This window comes from Chaetomium tenue (genome assembly GCF_020726465.1).
Source record: "Chaetomium tenue strain MPI-SDFR-AT-0079 chromosome Unknown F5144scaffold_3, whole genome shotgun sequence".
NCBI lineage: Eukaryota > Fungi > Ascomycota > Sordariomycetes > Sordariales > Chaetomiaceae > Chaetomium > Chaetomium tenue.
This window is the reverse complement of record NW_027117331.1, coordinates 4,105,229-4,122,281: the sequence shown is the minus strand read 5'-3', so window position 1 is coordinate 4,122,281 and position 17,053 is coordinate 4,105,229. Positions and strand designations below refer to the sequence as shown.

Below are 17,053 nucleotides of genomic sequence, written 5' to 3'. Positions count from 1 at the left end.
TTTCCCATTGGGGATGACCGACGACGGGTCATATCAATACCGTGGATTAGTGAAAGGGAAAGCTTAGTTCTTAGACCAACTTGTTAGACCAATTCCCATTGTATTTGTCTCTAAACTATCCTCCTGAGCAATGCCTGCACCGCAATAACCTCATTCCCTAGTTGCTCCCCTACCCGCCCTCAGCCCCGTTCCAGACAGACGTGAAGGGGAGAGAACCGGAATCCACGACGACATTCCACCGCCCCCTAGTTACCCCTTGCTCCCAGTTTATTCCCGACCAGCAGCGATATGTCTACGCCTTCTTGATCTCCTTAGTCGGCACAAACGCCCTGCGCTTCTTCGTAGCCTTGCTATCCTTGATGGGCACCTTGATCGTGATCCGATCCCCGTCCAGCGCCTCGCAGATCTTGTCAAAGTCGTCGGCCTCCACGAGCGCGACCTGGACGGGGCCGGGGTTGGCCTTGCCGGACGCGGCCTCCAGGTAGCTGAGCGCGGTGGCCATGGTGGTGAGCTTGGGCTCGGTGCCGCCGAGGAGGGCGATCAGCTTGGCCTTGACGGCCGGCGGCGACTTGTCAAACACCACCGGGTAGGAGCGGTCCTTGTCCGCCTGGGGCGACCATCGCTTCCAGTGCGCCTCCATCCAGGTGTCCTTCTTCTCCTGCTGCCTGTCGGTGTCACCGTTTTCCGATGAACCAGTTGCTCGCTTGACTGGGGCCGGGGCCCCGGAAGCTGATTTGGCGCCGCCGGTGGCGGAGGGGGCCGCGGTTCCATGGTTGCCGGATGTTGCGGAAGTCGAGCCTGATTTGGTAGAACTGGTGGAGGCCGTGGTGGGGGTAGGTTTGGTGGTATTGCCAGAAGAAGTCGAAGTTGGAGTTGATTTGGCGGGAGTGGAAGTCGCAGTAGTAGGTTTGGCGGAGGGAGAAGGGCCTGGCACCGTCCTAGCGGGAGTGGTAGGGGCCCCGGTCGACTTTGTGACATTTGCCTTGGTGGGCCCTGGTTTGACGGTGTTGGAGGGAGTCTCGGAGGTGGGAGCAGCCTGCTTCTTGCGGAGTGCGTCGGCCATGATGAAATGGTGAAGAATTCGGACCTCGGCTGGGAATTTCTATATCGTTGAGGGAGGCGGATGGGTATAAGACAGCTTTGGGACAGCAATATACGATAGTCGGTTGAGGTCACGGCAATGTACCGAGTAATGAGATTTGATGCCGGCACTGGACTAACTGATACGGGGCTTGTAGCAACTATGGATTCCTGATTTGGAAGAGGATGCCTTTTACTCTTATACCCTCATGAGAACTGCAGATGGGGACGCTCATCGCGGTACACTGGTCGTATCACGGTTGTAAGCTTGCGTGTGACAGTCCAATTTGAAGCACTTCAGTCAGCAGGCGCCACATTGTTGAAACTAGCGCGGCCGCGCCACAGAAAGCATGATGATAGTCTTTACGAGCCGTCATCATACGAAGAGCCCTATCACGAATCAGTCTTTGATTGAAGGGGCACACACAAACAGTCTTGGACGCCTTGGTCTCCAATCTGTAACAACACTAGAAAAATGATTATATAATCTTGATGATAACAATCGACAGGGCCCTCTCGTCGCGCGCACGGGTGGCACACCACTTTGTTTGCTTTTGCGTGGCTGGAAAGGAGAAGACGAAGAGAAAAATGGAAATGGCAATACCAGTCGCTCTACTAGGTAGATATGCGGGCCTTATATATGTATCGTAGTACATCTAAACTATATAGTATCGCATTCTACTTTACAATTGGTGATGTGGAGAATGCGCGTCAAGAAGCTGATGGGTATGTAAGTTGGAGAAATGATGTTGATCGATATCCTTTACCATGAAACTTTGTCAGAAAATGAGATAACTCCATCAATATCTCAACGCATATTATCCCCATTTCCAATCGCGTAGTAGAACTGTCTAGGTAGCTAGATACTGCACCGTTAAATTTACTAGAATGTATACCTGGAAATCCCGTGCATGCGGTAGGGCAACTGACATGAGTGTTACTATTTTCTTGTTTCTTTTCTCCTGTCAGTGTCCCACACCACACGCCGCACGCCAAGACGGCCCTGGCGTTTGCCGCACACTGCCACACAGAGTGAGTCGACGCCGTAACATATTACATAACCATCATCCTGTTACTCTACTAGCACGGTCTCTCACCATCAAGGCGGGCCGGGGCAAGTGGCCGCTTAGAAGCACTGAAAAGTGCCCGGTTTTCTCCTTCACGTCGCGGGTTATTTTGAGATGAGATGGATAGCCTGGCCGGCGCAGGTGAGCAACATGGCCCAGGGCCGCATGTTTGACAAATGGCGGTTACCATCTAGTTTCCAGTCAATATTGCATACCGGCTATTGTGGTCAATGTGGGCTCAGTACGAGATGTGACCACCATGCGGCCTCCTTGTCCAAAAACATGAAGAGGCTGCTCGATGAGCCATTAGTATAAAGGTCCGACCCTTCCCTCGCAACTGACAGATAAGGACTGCGGGACAAGAGGAGCTGGATCACCACACCTTCACGACAGCAATCATAGCCATTTCCCATTCCATACCTATCTCACCTCCCCGCGTCTCAACACTGGTTGTTGCAGGCGTCTCAGCTCTGCCCTGACTTCACATCTTTATCCTTTAATCCCTACGAGCCCCAAGCTTAGATCTTCACCAATCTCGTCCTCAAGCACTGGCCCTTTGAATACATCTTCTTCTTCAATTCTCGCAGTTGCTTACCTCTATCTAGGTAGTCATGAGTTCGAGAACTACAGCGACAGGAGGGACATCCAGCAGACGGGCACCGCCCACAGCAGCTCCCGTTAATGTCGCTAGCGGCAGAGCCACGCCTTCGACGCAGGCAACGCGAAGACCGCGGTCCTCGTCAAACGCAGCCGCGTCGTCGTCATCTGTGGCTGTAAACGGACCGAAGCCCCTCTTTGGAGTCGAGATCGAGATCTTTGTCAAGCTCCGTCCCGAACTCGAGAAGGCTATCTATAACCGGCGCCGACAAGGAGAGCAGCTTGACGAGGTGTATTGGAGGAATTGGAACTTTACGCTCAGTAACGAAAAGGGCAACCAGACCCTGAAGGATGAGCAACGAGAATGCGTTGGCCAGGCCATCGAAGCGTTAATCGAAGGTGCCCTAGGCCCCAGCCACGGCTGGAAATGCGAGCCCGACGCTAGTCTGAAGGAGTGGGCGCTGACAGAGCCCCCGGAGCCTCGCAAGTGGTGTATGTTCATACTCGCCACATCCCTTATTCTCTCGCATAGCTGACGGACTAATTGCAACCGTTGTAGGGGGGATTGAGATTATCTCTCCGCCCATGTCAGCGGCGCGGCAGTGGCGACAAGAGATTCACGAGGTCTTCGCGGCCGTGTCCGAGGAGTTTGAGCTCTGGACCACCACCTTTTGCGCCTGCCATGTCCATGTCTCGCCTGGCCCCCTCAAGTCGAGCAAGTACAACTTTGATCAGATCGTCCAGATTGCCTGTGCCAGCCACTTCTGGGAAGAAGCGTTCAAGACCATCCTCCCAGAGGAGCGCAAGAAAAACAGATACGCGAACCCGAACAACATGGTGTTTGCAACGGCCGAGTATAAATCTGTTTCGCATTACACCTGGGGCCCCGTCTTCCAGTCAATCAAAAACGCAGTGGGAACAGCCCAAAAGTGGGCAGGACAGTTTGCCCCGGCGGATAGACACCAAAATGCGTTAGCCATGTTTGCCTGTCTGATGGCAGGGGCGAAGGTCACAGACCCGGATCCATCCGAGACCGCTGAGAGATATCTGTCGAGCAACTTTCTGCCGCTACCTGATCTGGGTACCATTGAACTTCGTCGCCAGGCTGGAGTTGCCTCAGCCCATAGCGCCATCCAGCGGGCCCTTCTTGCCCTCACGCTGCATGTCAGCGCCCTCCAGTACGATTTTGGAGCGGCAGCTTCGCGGAGAGACTATCCCACCCAGGCCGAGCTCAAAACTGAGCTTTCTGCGGCTATCAAAAAGCTGCCCGCGTCATGCCGTGGCGACCGCTTCTTGAAATGGTTTGAGGACTGTGCAAAAGACTACGCAGCCAACCAGAGGGCCTTCACCGAGAAGGAGGTGAACCAACGTGAGCATAAGTTGCATGCTCCAGACATGCCGCTGCCGCCTCCGGCTCCAGCTCCGGCTCCCACTACCTCCCGGAACGGACGACAGCGCTCGGCATCCAGCGTCCGCCCCCCTGCGCAACCAACTGCGCCAGCTACGGTGACTCGCAATCCGCGCGTGACGCCATCCCGACAACCCACTATGGCACCGACGCAACCAGCGCAGCCGGTGCGCCAACCACGCGGAGTAAGTGAAAGCCACCTCAGCCCCCCCCCCCCCCCCCCCCCAACGTGAACCGGCCCCTTTCCCCTTCCCCTCTCTACCCCCATCACCACTGCACCCCCCCCCCCCGCTCTCAAACCTGAAACCTCCCCCAAACCCAACCCACCCAACCAGCTTACTAACCCTCCTCACCCCCCCTCCAACAGCGCAGCAACTCCTACATCCCCCCACCCCCCGTCGCCAGCTCCTCCAACCCCTATGAGGTCTGGCACCCGGACCCGGAGCCCCCCGTAATCCCCACCCGCTACCCAAACCCCTCCTACGTGCCGGCGCCGCTGCCGGTGCGCCAGCCCTCGACCAACATCTACACCCAGGCGCCGGCGCCGCCGCGCCCGCCAGTCAACAACATCTACGCGCAGCCCGTGGTGCGCGCGCCGGTGCGCCAGCCGACGAGCAATATCTATGCGCTGCCGCCGCAGCAGCAGCCGCAGGGGGGGTATTACCAGCAGCAGCCGCAGGGGGGGCCGGGGTATCCTTATCGGTAGAGGGGGAGTGTGAGGGGGTGGAGAGTGTGGGGGAGATAGAGGATGATGGGTTTCATGGGTGTTTGGGTTGTGTGTGCTTGTTGGTTTGTTTGGTGGATGTTGTGGTGAGGGAGGTGGTGGAGGTGTTGATGCGGGAGGGTAAACATTTGGTGGCGAGGTGGGTTACAGTGGGCAGGACCCGCGTAAGGAAGGTATGTAGAGAGATGGGGATAAAGTGACTAGGTAGGCGCAAATATATGGTGTTAAGGTTTTAGAGAAGTCAAAATCTTCGTAGTGTAAATTGCAAATGGCATCATGGGGATCTACTTCTTGTGCTTCCCCTGGTTTGCCACACCCTCCTCCGAGTCCAGCTCTCTTTCTACATCCACCCACCCCTCCGAGTAGTCATCAGGCCTCTCCTCGTCTAGCGTGCGTCCAGGGCTCTTCGTTATTTGTGACGTTACTTCTGACCAGTCGTCTTCAGACGCCCAGAGGCCGTCGTCTGCCTCCGGGACGGGTGTTTGTAAGATGGGAGGAACAAACAAGCTGTTGAAGAAGTTGGCATAAAAACCGGTGTTTTGGGGGATGTCGATAACGGGTCGGTCCGGCGTGTTTACCTTCACGTAAGATTGCTCTTGGCGATCGGTATGCGGGTATTCGGCTGTCACTGTTGGCTCTTTCTCATCGCCTATAGAAATCCTCGTTAGTCAGATGTGCTATTTCGAGGGGCATAAAACTGGATTGTACCTCTAGTTAAGCCCGCATTTCGTAACAAATTTGACTGCTGCAGGGCCCTCCCTGCAGTTGCGTCGGCTCTGTTAGTTCTGTCAACCCCTTCACCACAAGAACGGCCGCGATCAGCCAAAGTATTATCCGCTAGACTCCTCGCGAATCTTTCCACCCGCCTCCGCTCAGCCTGTCTCAGTCGGGCTTCTACCCATCAAAGTTGGTCAGTAAATATCTTGTACGCCATTGTTTGCGACTTTACCCACGCTGCAAAAGATCCATGACCATGTTGTAGTATTCCCGCTTAAGCTGGGCGTCCTTGTCGCGCTTGTTCCTCGCAGCCTTGAACCCGGCCTCTCTGCAGGGTTGCTTGACGATGTCGACCAGTTCTTCAAGAGAATGTGTCCTGAGTCCTTCATCGACGGCTGCGCTTACCACCCGGCGGACTTCGATCCAAGGAGGGAGATGGCCCTTGTCATGCCACATCTTGCGTTCTAGTGAGGGTAGTTTAGTGTTAGGGATGATGGTTGGATCCGTGAGCTACCAAAACTTACTCTGAACTGGCCAGTTAATGATCTCAGGAATTTGAGCTGATACGGGGGTTGCTGAGTCCGTCAGCGTGGTGACAAATGCGAGAAACGAGTTACTATGACGCAGAAAGATAATAGAGAAACCGTTACTCACTGGGTCTCTCACCCCCAGTTTTGGGTTCCGAAGCCATTGTTGACAGAGTGATGGACTCAAAATACTTCTGACCAAGGGATATTGCAAAGTATGGACGTCAAGTGCAAAGTGCAAGCAGGAAGTTGATCGAGGAAGAGAGGTGGGTGGGATACTGACTTATATACAGTCTGCAGGTTATTTTGAGCCAGCTGTGCAACCCGCAAGTGGCATGTGTAACGCCTGCAAAGTCAACAGACGACCTGGCAGAAGTGAGTTTCCCATTGTACATACCGAGAGACTGTTGTAACCACCGCCAACCTCCATTAATAGTGGTACAGAACTATCTGTACTGCTGGCGCAGCTGTGCCCACACATGGTCAAGGGCCTTTGGTGGTTGTCGTCCCACTTGGCGGCCCTTTGTCAGTTTGGGATCCAAATACGTTAAAACATCATTCATACATAGTGAATGTGAGACGTGCTTGAACCCCCCTTCTTGTCCATGTGCGCACCATGGTGGTAAAAGGGGGTGAAAGGGGGTCAATAATGAGATGATAGGGTTAGGGTATTTGCCCCTTGTTGCAGCTTTGCCCACCACCAAATCAGAACTTGATCAGCCTCCATGGCGCGCACGGCCGTCGGAACTTGCCAAGCCGCAGGCCGCGTATCTGAGCCAACAGAGGCACGTGTTTCATGCTGGGCCTGTTCGAGATTGACCCCTCCCCCTCATCTAGGTCCCAAGCTCGAAATACCCTTCCGTTTGAGCTCGCTGACCATCTCCACCTCACGATATCATCAAAAATATTTGAAAATCATAAACATACCAGCGGAATATAACATCATGGTACGCTCCTTTCAGAAATAGATGAAATCATCTGAATCAACCAAATTCGATCTTCGCTGCCCGTCGGCGTTAAGTAATCGATGCTGACTTTCTGCTGCCTTGACTTTAGGCCTCACACAAGCTGTCAGCGGACCAGATTGCCCAGTACAGGGAGGTTTTCCAGATATTTGTACGTTGGTTTTGATACTGAATTCAAGTCACGCGACCCGCTTCAACTGCGTGCACGACATGGCATGGCACCGTGACAATGGCTAACCCGTGTTTGTGTGGCTGTGCCGATGCAGGACAAGGATGCGACAGGTAAGTTTCCGACGTCAAGTTTCTCGTTATCTTCACTGTGTTCCTAACAGGGGTATTCCAGGTGATATCACCGCCGATGAGCTAGGTGAGGTCATGCGCGAGCTGGGCCTCAACCCCAGCGACGCTGAGCTCAACGATCTCGTCAGCGAGGCCGACCTCAATAGCGATGGCGTCATCTCGTTTGATGGTAAGGACCTTGCCCTCCCCCACGTCCTACAATACTGGTTCCTGACGGGCTTCACGCACAGAATTCCTAGCCCTCATGTCTCAATCGGTTAGGGAGCTGGACACGGAGCAGGAACTCTACAACGCGTTCAAGGTCTTCGACAAGGACGGCAGCGGCACCATCTCTAGCGACGAGTTGCGCAATGTGCTCAAGTCCCTTGGGGAGGACCTGACCGACGAGGAGGTCGACGAGATGATCAAGCTGGCCGACCGCAACGGCGATGGCACCATTGACTGTAAGCTTCGGAATGCCCTGGGCGATGTTTGCATGCTGACTTTGCCGCAGACCGCGAGTTCGCCGAGATCATGAAATAGAGCGGCGTGACGGATTGGCAGGAGCATAGAGAAGCGTGGACGGTGCAAAGCGTCAATAGGAGCGTTGGGTCTACCTCTTTCAGTCCTTCTTTTTCTTGCGTTGCTCGCTCAGAACCCCTACTCGATCTTGACCACCTGGTAGTTGAAGTTACAGATACCCCCAACATCCTGCATCCGATCCGTGACTGGCATCTTCCCCTTGCCCTCCCCGATAACCTTCCCATCCTTCCCCAACAACTGCACCACCTGCTCCCCCTTCTTCACATCCACCTGATGCATATTCATCCCCACCTCCCCCTCAAACTCACCCACCACACTCCCCCCACTCAGCACCCTAATCCTCACCCACCGACTCTCCTCCTCCAACATAACCACCAAATTCACCACATCATCATCCGCCTCCAACCCCCCGGGCGCCCCCAACCCCAACTTATCCCCCCAACACTCCGCGCCCTTCAACAACGGCCTATACCAAAACGCCCCCTCAAACCCCCTCCCCCCCGTCGGCACCACCCCCCTGGCCCCCGCCACCCCCCCCTTCAACGCCCTCACCATCGGCTTCAACACCACCCCCCACGCCTTATGCCCCCACCCCTCCACCATCCCACTCATCACCTCATCCGGCATCGCCTCCGGCCACAAATTCCCGAGATAATGCCCCTCCCCGGCATCATTCCACGTCAACACCTCCACAAACTCCGGCTGTAGCGCCAGCGCTCCCAAAAACCGCCGCGGGAGCGTCAGCCCCCCGACCCGGAACCAGTTCCCATGCTCCGGGTGGTGCTTGCATTGGAAGGTGGACAGCGGGAGCATGTAGCTCCTTTTTGCGTCGCGCGTGACGGCGAGGTTGGTTTCGTCGGTGGAGAGGGTGTGGTTGACGGTGGAGGGCGGGGAGCCGGAGGGCGGCCAGGCGGTTTCCCAGGCCATGAGGCCGGCGGTGGCGGGGAAGGTGGTGAAGATGCTGGGGGGGTAGGTGCCGTCGGTGACGGAGGGGTGGTCTTCGAAGTTGGGGATGAAGTAGGGGTTGTTTTTGGTGGCGGGGAGGGATTGGAAGACGGTGGTCCATTGGGTGTTGGCGTTGGAGTGGGCGCCGCCGCGGAAGGTGCTGAGGAAAGGGCGGTTGGCGTGGTGGTAGTAGGCGGGGTGGGTGATGTATTTGGTGAGGAGGGAGGTGCAGTTGGAGGGGGAGGGGATCACGGCCATGTCCATGGAGAAGAAGAGCTTGAAGTCTTGTTGGGAGGCGGCTTTGAAGAGGAAATCGAGGGAGGCGCGGGTCCACCAAGCGTCGGGTTGTTGGACGTTGAGAGCAAAGGCGTCGAGGCCGAGGGATTGTGCTTCCTTGACGTCGGCGAGGGCTTGGTCGATGGTGGACATGCCGCCGACCTGGTGATGTTAGTGCGTTGTTTGGATGTCTGCGTGGTGAGATTTCTTACCATGTAATGGGCGAAAACGCCGTGGACCTTAGCATGGGCCCTACCGGTAAAGAATACGGCAAGGCATACTGCCGCAACGAGGCGGATGAAAGATGACATGTTGATCGCGTTGTTCACAACGGAGCTTCAAGCATCTGGACAGTGAAGCATGTGAGTGGTGGCTCTGAGGACAACAAGTGTAGCGTAAGGTAGATGTTATAGCTAAACTGCGCGGTGTCCCAATCGGTCTATCTCAAGTGCTGGTGAACCCAACGGAAAAACCGGCATGTTTGCTTTGCCTTGGCCGCCGCGTTTGGCCAGCCCAAGACCTCGAAACAATCCATTAATTTAAAGCTCAGAGCCAGAAGATAGCGCTATACTCCGCATTGTAACGACTTGTTGTTTCAACACACCATCCTGACTGCTGAGCTGATATCAGTAAGTAAAAGGACAAGACAGGGATAATTAAAGGGTCAAGAATAGCAGTTGCCTTGAGCAGCCCCTGAATTAATTCGCCGACTCTTCGTTGGGCCCGGCGGTATTGTGGAGAAGTTGCCAACTGCTCTGCGTTCATGGCGCAATCCTGAATGTTTCACCTCGGCCCTAGTCGGCGACCGCGACGTGGGGTAACCAGCTGATAGGATTTTTGAGTTGGCTAAACTGGGGCTCTACTGAGCGGAGACGACAACTATATCGACGAGCTAAAATGTGCGGTCCATCACTCGGTCCCGAAGTATTGGCCGGGAACTGGCTCGTAGAGGTGCCTCGGGACGACCAGACCACAACAAAGGCCATGCGAGGGCCCACCCCCATCGGCCTTGATTCTCCGCCATACAAGCGGCCTTCGAACACGGGTACAGCCGCATGACCTAACCATTCAATGATGTTATGTATTGACGTACCATTAACCAGTGCATCGTCCCACGGCGTCCAACTACGAGGTCAACGTGAACAACGTGCCCCAATCATCCACGTTATCCCTCTTAATCTCCAGCGGAGTCTGGTCCTTGACCAGAGCAAACAGACTATTGCCCTTGAAGTAGACCGACACGCCCCTCTTCCCGTCCATACCCGAGATCCTGTACACAGGCCCCTCAGCATGCAGTTTATTCCGTTCCGGCATGAACTGCAGGTCATTTTCCGGACACCACGCTTCAATAGCCTCCTTAAAGGTAACCTCCTCCGGTTTCTTAGCAGCAGCAGCGTCCACCACCGGTTCCTGCACCCTCTCTTTCTCCCTCTCCTTCTCCCTCTCCTCCCTTCCCCGCTCCCTCGCCGTCTTCAACGCCGGCCCCTCCTCCGGCGCCCTCAACTCCGCCCTCACCCTCCCCCCCAAATCCAACGCCCTCTCAATCATCGCCGACCCCTTATCAAACTCCGCCGCCACCGACGGCAACGCCTTAATCTCCTCCGGCAACACATCATCCTGCCACCACTGAAACCACCCCCCAATCTCATTATAATCCGCCTCCTCCAACAACAACCACCGATACAACGCGGCATGCCACGCGGGGAACACCTCCGCCACCAACACCTCCGCCAGCATGCTCGGCCGCACCACCTCCCCCCACTCCAGCAGCTTATCCAGCGCCTCCATATACGGCGCCTGGTCCTGCGGCTCGACGCGGAAGTGCTCGCGCAGGTAGCGCGCCATGCCGGGGAGGAGGTGGTTCATGACGAGCGGGGTCCACATGTCGCGGTCTCGGCTGCTACTCCCACTAGAAGGGCGTAGGATATCCTTCCACTGTTTCAGGCCGGGGATGACGCCGCGGGCGAAGTCCCATGCGTCGATGAGGTGGCGGAACTTGCGGCGGACGTCGGCGACCAGACCGGTGGTGCTTCGGGGGTCGAGGTGGGTGGGCGGGAGGTGGGGCAGCCAGGGGAAGATCCAGCGGTGGGGGAGGTTGTGGGTGGTGTGTTTTTTGGGGTGCCATTTCTGCAGGGCTTCTTCGAGCTTGCGCGTGATGGCTTGGAGGAGCTGGGCGCGTACGAAAGGAGGGAGGAGAGGGGCCCAGGCGTCGAGGACCGCGATGAGCGGGTCGGGGTCGCGCACGTTCCACTCGCGGACGGTGGTGGTGAGGGTGCGGAGCCAGAGCTCGTACATCATGGTTTCGTAGGGGGTGGCGGTGGGTTTGCGGTAGGTTTTCTTGGATTGGTGGTCGAGGCCGAGTAAGCCGCGGATGGAGTTCAGGCTGTCTACGAAGGCGGGCTTGGGTTCTTCGAGCGGGTCCCAGAGTTGGCGGAATTGGTTGAACAGGGGGTGGATTGCTGCCACGGCTAGGGAGCCGAGCTCATCCTTGATCTGTGGGAGCATGGAGTCGGAGAGAGAGTTGCTCGCATCTCGGAGTCCGGCGATGACTCGTCCAAGCCGGTAGCTTAAGTCGGCTTTTCTGTCCGCCTCGCCACTTTCCGCTGGCCGGGAAGCCGCTGTGCAAGCTCCCGTCACAGACTTGTTCCCTTGCAAACTCGCCGAGAGCTCCTCCAGTTCCTGCTGCTCCTGCTTCAACTGCAGATCCAGGAAAGCCTTCCGTTCTTGCAGGCCCTGCCATTCCTCCAGAATAGCCATAAAGTCATTCTGGGCACGCTTGACGAGTTTCCGGTTTTCCACTGCCTCCGTAGACTCGGCGGGAGCGGCGCCTCCAGTCGGGGTCATCAGTCCTGACGATGTGGTGAGCAGTTTCTTCCCGGGCCCTGTCATGTCGAGAATGGGGGTGAAGGCATCTGGTATGTTGAGCCCAGGGGCAGCCTTCTTGATCTCGTCCATGGTCAAGTATCTCGGTTTCTGGCGTTTTGGCGTGCTGACACCGCTGCCACCTCCGCTGCTGATGCCGCCAGTCAAAGCCTTCTTCCTCCGGGCGGCCTTCTTCTTTTTCTCCTCCTCTTCCGAGTCTACCACTTCCTCTCCGCGCAAACGTGCCTGTCGCTTCTCCTCCTCCCTCTCCTGTTTGGTCTTTTCCTTAACTGCACCTAATCCGGCTCCTTGGGGCCGGAGGTTCGCCTCGATGATGACATTCCGACCTTGTGCCTCCTTTCCGAGACCCTGACCCTCGACGTATCCCATCCTGGCCATCATCCGGGCGCCAAAGGAATTGGTATTGATTTTTGTCTTGCCTCCTCTTGTCTTGCTAAACGCACTCGGTAACGCGGCGCGGGGTGCAGCCGGCTCCTCGTCTTTTGCCAGGAGCGTCGGGCCCCGCTCCGACGTGGGCGTGAACCCATTGCCGAGGGGGTTTGCGCCGTCGACCTTTGACTTCACGAATCGCGGAGGAGGTGCCGTTGGTTTTGAGGGAGCTGCTTGTTGGGTGGGGGGCGTCCACCCCAGGCCTTGCGCTGCAGCGGCAGGGGCGCCCTTGAACCCTAAACCTACGCCGCCCATCTCTTCGTCTTCCTCCTCGTCCTCTTCCGCATCGCTTGGGACGGCGCCAGGGTTTGCGTCATCGTATTCCGCCTCCTCCTCGTCAAACTCATCGTCAGAATCGGCCTTGGCCTTCGCAGACGAAACAAAGCTGACGCCCTTGTTCCGGAGGCTCTTGTGCTTCCACTGTTTGCCCGAGCCCTCATCCTCGCTCTCGGACCCAAATATCCCTAGCGCCGCGCTCTCCTTTGCGTCACGCCCTGTACGGCGCCGTTTGCGGGGGTTGAAGTCGGCGAATTCGCTTTCGTGGGGATTGCGCGAGGGCATCAAGTATTCGTCTTCCTCGGCATCGGATTCGGAAGACGAGTAGTCTGCTGCGGTCGCTTTGTTCAGACTAGCTGGATCGAATCGCATCTCGTCGAGTCGTGCCATGATGGCGTCGTTGTGGTTGTGGGGAGTACGTTGCAGTTTTCCTTTTTTGATCGGTTTGCTTCAAGCACCTTGACGGCAGTGGCGCGACGACTTGCTGCGATAAACGTCACAAAAAAGGCACGTGCAGGAGTCGACCCCGATATGTCCAATATCGGTGCACAGTTCCGCTTAACTAATGCTATGCGACTATGGGGGTCTAATAATCCGTTAACTCGGTGGCCTCGCTTGACTTACGTCGCTAAGAAATGCCAAGATCTAAGAAACTGCATTTGCTCCTGCATCAAAGTCCATGCGCCTTGAATCTTGATTCGAATGAGTGAGTGCCTTAGTTGCGACATCCTTCCTGCCGCCAACGCCAGGTACTACCAGTCGGGCGAATGCCCGCCCTCTCAGTGCTCCAGATACCCTCACGATTAGAGACCTTGGTAGCCATCCTTTCTCGTGTGTCGAGTGGGATCTCGACCTGAGGTGCGGTCGGAACGTCGTTCGGGAGAACAAGCGAGTCGATTGGGTCTGGTATATCGCGATGCCTGCCACGCAGCATGGAGGCGTAAAGAATACCTAACCTTGCTTCCGTCGTACCCGTCGCTGTTATGGCCTAAATTACAAATCCTATACATTTAACATAATCTTTCAGCTTGAAGTTAACATCCAACATCCAACCCCACCCCCCCTATCTTGCAAGATTCCTCAACCATAACCCTGCCGAGCCAACGGATATCACCTTCCCTTGCGCAAGCGCCTGAATATGCTCCGGTTTCAGCGGGTCCTTATGGTCAAAGTGTTTCTCCTTGCGCTTGTCACTGTCCCAGGTGGTGATATCGAGGGTGTCCCCGCCAATCGGTGTGAAGCAGTACCCGGTCAGGGCCATCCAAGCTGTCAAGCCGTTTTGCTCCGCCTTGTACCTTTTCAAGTTCTTAGCAAAGCCGAAAACATCGGCTTTGGGCGTGTTTGATGCCGGTAGGGGTAGGTCCGCGTCACTCTTGGCTTCGGCAACGAGATCGTCGATGTCATGCGGCCCAACCAGGCTGATGCCGTACTTGGATGCGTATGAAGCAATTTGATGATGGAAATCCCGTGGATCCCATTTCCGCTTGTCCTTGGCCGGTCCGAGCGACTGCCGCCCGTACTCGTCGTCGATCAGTTCACTGCATTGTTTCGCAGTGCGGGAAAAGGCCATGAATAGTGCCATGACCAGGCCAATGTTTTCAATTTCCGAGTCCTCCTTCAGAAATTCTCGCGCTCCAGCTGGGCAAGGGCGGTCAAGAAGAGGCGACCGATGATCAGGTAGGTTTCGGTAACGGTAGTCCCGTCGACCCTATGCGAGCCCATCAGCCCTGTGTCATTATATTGTTCCCCAAATGATGTGACCAGAAGGACATACCTAACCACGTCCATTGCGGTATCTGTGTTGAGAAAAAAAGCCAGAGCCTCGCAGATAGCCCACCGCTCCTTGAGGTTATCCTTGGCCTCCTCGAAGTCAAGGATGAGGTTCTGCAGGACCTCGAGGATACCATACGCTTCATGCCTGTTGAATGTGTACATGTCAAAATAGTCGGGGCATCTCATGTCGGCGTAGATTTCTTGTGCATGAAACCTGTGCTTCCCAGCACTCGAGAGCTTCCAGATGTGACCAGGGTGTTCGGATGCAGGTTTATTGCAGAGACAAGTGTCACCGCCGTCGCACTTTGCAGTCCGGTCCTCGGCCTGGTCCGGTTCGTTCTCGCCGTTGTGAAAAGGAGGGCGGCAGATGCAGACAAACCGGTAGGCTGTCTCAGGGTCCTGGGTAGCTATCTTGTACTCCATGTCCACATTCGCGGAGCACGAGAGGATGGGAGTCCAACGTTTGCTCCGCGGGATTGTCGGAGTTGGCGCGTCATTGGTGTCATTTTGGCTGCTGGTTGATGAATTTGACTTTTTGGATGGCCGGCCAGGAGCGGCCGCCGCCGTGGCCGCACGTTTGGGTGCCATTGTGAGAGAAACAACAAGGTAGCTTGGTGTGATTGCTAAGTGCCTGGAAGATGGAATTTCGTGAAATTAACGCGAAGCAAGTCAACAACTGGGACGCGTTTGTCAGGTGGTCTCTAGCAGGCGGCGGGTAGGAGGGTTAGGGCTATGTATGGATCATGTCAGAGAAAGACACAATTGATGCCATCTCGATTTTATTGCATTTTTGAGCGAGTGGGCTGTCAACAGAGCGATGCAAATGCGCTCAAAATGATAGATTTGATGGATTTAAATGTAATGCAATGCAGTTCAAATTGATGCGATGCAATGCGACCAAGGAAAAGAATTCAGGGTTAGGGATGTGTTGTCAGCCAGGGGTACGGTTCGCCCAATATACATACACTACATACATCTATCTATTGCAGTCTAATACACATGAAATTCTTGGCTAACCTCCAGGCCGGGTCGCAATATGGACACATTGGTGTTGATCCTGCTCACCCTAGTGTTTTGTGCAGCCAGGCAAACTGGTACCTGCTCCACTCCTGCCCAGCTCCGACTTGGACGTGATATCCAGCTGTTCCATTGAAGAACTTGTAAGTTGCCTTATCGCCGAGTGCGTCCTTGACAACCTCGGGCTGGCCAGCGAAGAACCCCTCGAACACGGAATCGACGACAAGGACGGGTACGTTGATCTTGTCGACAACGTCCTTGAGAGTGTACTGCTTGAGCGATTCGAGCCATAGGTACGGGGAATGGTGTTTGAAGCACCACAGACCGTGTCCTAGACCCCAGCGCGTGAGTGTAGGCACCTGTGGGCTATCCAAGAGCGGCAAGACAGCCTGGTCAAACTCCTCTTGCTTGCCCGCTTCGAGAAGTTCCTTCAGGTCCGGGGTCAGCTGACCGGCGTATCCCTCGTAGACATCCCACACCCCGCCATTGACAATCAGGGCCTTGATCCGAGGCTCAAACGCAGCGGCACGAGCGGCTAGATAGCCACCCATTGAAATGCCAACAAGCACCAGCCGGTCTTTATCGACGACGCAGCCTTTGCGCTTCATCAACTCGTCGATCACTGGCGTGAGAACCTTCTCCCAATCGGGGATGAAGCCAGTGTCATCATTGCGGCGAACCGTGGGCTGCCCTGGCCCTTCGTAGGTCATGACATTCCAGCCCCGGGCCAAGGCTGGTACGACGAACGAGTGGTAGGAATCTTCCTGGCCGGCATCGTATCCGTTGCCGATCACCAAGGTCGGCCGCTTGACCCGGTCGGCTGCGGCTGCGTACCAGATTGCTTCAATGGTGAAGTTGTCGGTCGGGATCTGGATACGTTCGCCAGGAACGGGCAGTGCAGCAAGTGCCTTGTCGAAGGCAGCGCGTTGCTCGAGCCAGAAGCTGTTGATGCGAGGGTCCGTCCAGTTCGCATGGTTGTAGAAGTCGGCCTGGCGGTAGTAGCTCGATGCGGCGAACCAGGCTTCCCGGACGTTCAATGGATCGTAGGCATTGTCCGCATCCTCGGCTTGCTTCTTGGTGTATTCGGCCAACGCGTGGAAGGTCTCAAGCCAGCTTGTGAAGTTCCCGGCCTCGATGTCTTTCGCTGCTGCTAAGGCGTCGTTGACGTCGCCAGCCCCGAATATGGTGTTTCCGAGGTTGAAGAGCAGCTCGAAATGGAAGGTTTCATCTTCGCTCAAGAGGATGATGGGATCCTCCGGCTCTTTTGACGATGATGGCCCAGGGTCGCGGGAGAGAATGGAGCTTGAGGCTACTGTTGCCCCCAGCAGAACAGCGCTGAACAGGGAAGTTGACTTCATTTTGAAAGGCACTCAGAAGGAAGTGTATAGTAGAGAAGATTGGGACATTGGGTAGACCCAGTAGAGTTGCTGGTGACGGTATTAATCAAGACACCGGACACAATGTTCTCGGCGATGCACTGCCTTTTATCTTCATTTGCTTGTCCTCTCAATCTGTTCCAGCGAGAGCAGCCAACAATCAACTTACAC

The 17,053-nt window shown here is 55.8% G+C and overlaps 7 protein-coding genes across 7 annotated transcripts; 2 read left to right on the top strand and 5 right to left on the bottom strand.

The window, feature by feature from the left end:
• Positions 1-17: 17 nt before the first annotated feature.
• Positions 18-1,209, bottom strand: F5144DRAFT_569647 (uncharacterized protein). Its single transcript, XM_066788712.1, has one exon. It carries the CDS (start codon positions 1,061-1,063, stop codon positions 293-295), a length of 771 nt encoding a protein of 256 aa, XP_066645389.1. The 5' UTR covers positions 1,064-1,209; the 3' UTR covers positions 18-292.
• Positions 1,210-2,297: 1,088 nt separating this feature from the next.
• F5144DRAFT_620188 (putative amidoligase enzyme-domain-containing protein) lies at positions 2,298-5,076 on the top strand (the record flags this gene model as incomplete). Its single annotated transcript, XM_066792005.1, has 4 exons — positions 2,298-2,314; positions 2,770-3,236; positions 3,304-4,045; positions 4,968-5,076. The coding sequence occupies 4 exons, from the start codon at positions 2,298-2,300 to the stop codon at positions 5,074-5,076; spliced, it is 1,335 nt and encodes a 444-aa protein (XP_066645388.1).
• Positions 5,077-5,160: 84 nt separating this feature from the next.
• Positions 5,161-6,284, bottom strand: F5144DRAFT_592063 (uncharacterized protein; the record flags this gene model as incomplete). The annotated part of the gene is made up of 5 exons (XM_066790329.1): positions 5,161-5,525; positions 5,585-5,635; positions 5,830-6,057; positions 6,118-6,168; positions 6,248-6,284. 5 exons carry the CDS (start codon positions 6,282-6,284, stop codon positions 5,161-5,163), a joined length of 732 nt encoding a protein of 243 aa, XP_066645387.1.
• A 600-nt stretch (positions 6,285-6,884) lies between these two features.
• On the top strand, positions 6,885-8,181 carry F5144DRAFT_629048 (uncharacterized protein). Its single transcript, XM_066792363.1, has 6 exons — positions 6,885-7,067; positions 7,177-7,236; positions 7,352-7,367; positions 7,429-7,554; positions 7,616-7,828; positions 7,879-8,181. Exons 1-6 carry the CDS (start codon positions 7,065-7,067, stop codon positions 7,905-7,907), a joined length of 447 nt encoding a protein of 148 aa, XP_066645386.1. The 5' UTR covers positions 6,885-7,064; the 3' UTR covers positions 7,908-8,181.
• F5144DRAFT_611720 (glycoside hydrolase) lies at positions 8,025-9,594 on the bottom strand (the record flags this gene model as incomplete). The annotated part of the gene is made up of 3 exons (XM_066791701.1): positions 9,341-9,594; positions 8,460-9,290; positions 8,025-8,177 (listed from the first exon to the last, which is right to left on the bottom strand). The coding sequence occupies exons 1-3, from the start codon at positions 9,437-9,439 to the stop codon at positions 8,025-8,027; spliced, it is 1,083 nt and encodes a 360-aa protein (XP_066645385.1). The 5' UTR covers positions 9,440-9,594.
• A 343-nt stretch (positions 9,595-9,937) lies between these two features.
• F5144DRAFT_611719 (GC-rich sequence DNA-binding factor-like protein-domain-containing protein) lies at positions 9,938-15,360 on the bottom strand. The gene is made up of 5 exons (XM_066791700.1): positions 14,491-15,360; positions 13,808-14,254; positions 13,673-13,718; positions 13,341-13,344; positions 9,938-13,147 (listed from the first exon to the last, which is right to left on the bottom strand). Exons 1-5 carry the CDS (start codon positions 15,075-15,077, stop codon positions 10,254-10,256), a joined length of 3,978 nt encoding a protein of 1,325 aa, XP_066645384.1. The 5' UTR covers positions 15,078-15,360; the 3' UTR covers positions 9,938-10,253.
• Positions 15,361-15,403: 43 nt separating this feature from the next.
• Positions 15,404-16,864, bottom strand: F5144DRAFT_510054 (Alpha/Beta hydrolase protein; the record flags this gene model as incomplete). Its single annotated transcript, XM_066786530.1, has 1 exon — positions 15,404-16,864. The coding sequence occupies one exon, from the start codon at positions 16,862-16,864 to the stop codon at positions 15,551-15,553; it is 1,314 nt and encodes a 437-aa protein (XP_066645383.1). The 3' UTR covers positions 15,404-15,550.
• Between the last annotated feature and the right edge of the window lie 189 nt (positions 16,865-17,053).

What these genes read in the sequence shown, in the direction of transcription:
- F5144DRAFT_569647 (XM_066788712.1), bottom strand. Translation starts at nt 1,063, where the DNA reads ATGGCCGACGCACTCCGCAAGAAGCAGGCTGCTCCCACCTCCGAGACT.
- F5144DRAFT_629048 (XM_066792363.1), top strand. An exon ending in TGGCGTCATCTCGTTTGATG is followed by an intron (nt 7,555 to 7,615) that starts GTAAGGACCTTG and finishes CTTCACGCACAG; the next exon opens with AATTCCTAGCCCTCATGTCT. An exon ending in CGGCGATGGCACCATTGACT is followed by an intron (nt 7,829 to 7,878) that starts GTAAGCTTCGGA and finishes ACTTTGCCGCAG; the next exon opens with ACCGCGAGTTCGCCGAGATC.
- F5144DRAFT_611719 (XM_066791700.1), bottom strand. Translation starts at nt 15,077, where the DNA reads ATGGCACCCAAACGTGCGGCCACGGCGGCGGCCGCTCCTGGCCGGCCA. An exon ending in ACCGCAATGGACGTGGTTAG is followed by an intron (nt 14,255 to 14,490) that starts GTATGTCCTTCT and finishes GAAACAATGCAG; the next exon opens with TGAACTGATCGACGACGAGT. An exon ending in ATATCCGTTGGCTCGGCAGG is followed by an intron (nt 13,719 to 13,807) that starts GTTATGGTTGAG and finishes TTAAATGTATAG; the next exon opens with GATTTGTAATTTAGGCCATA.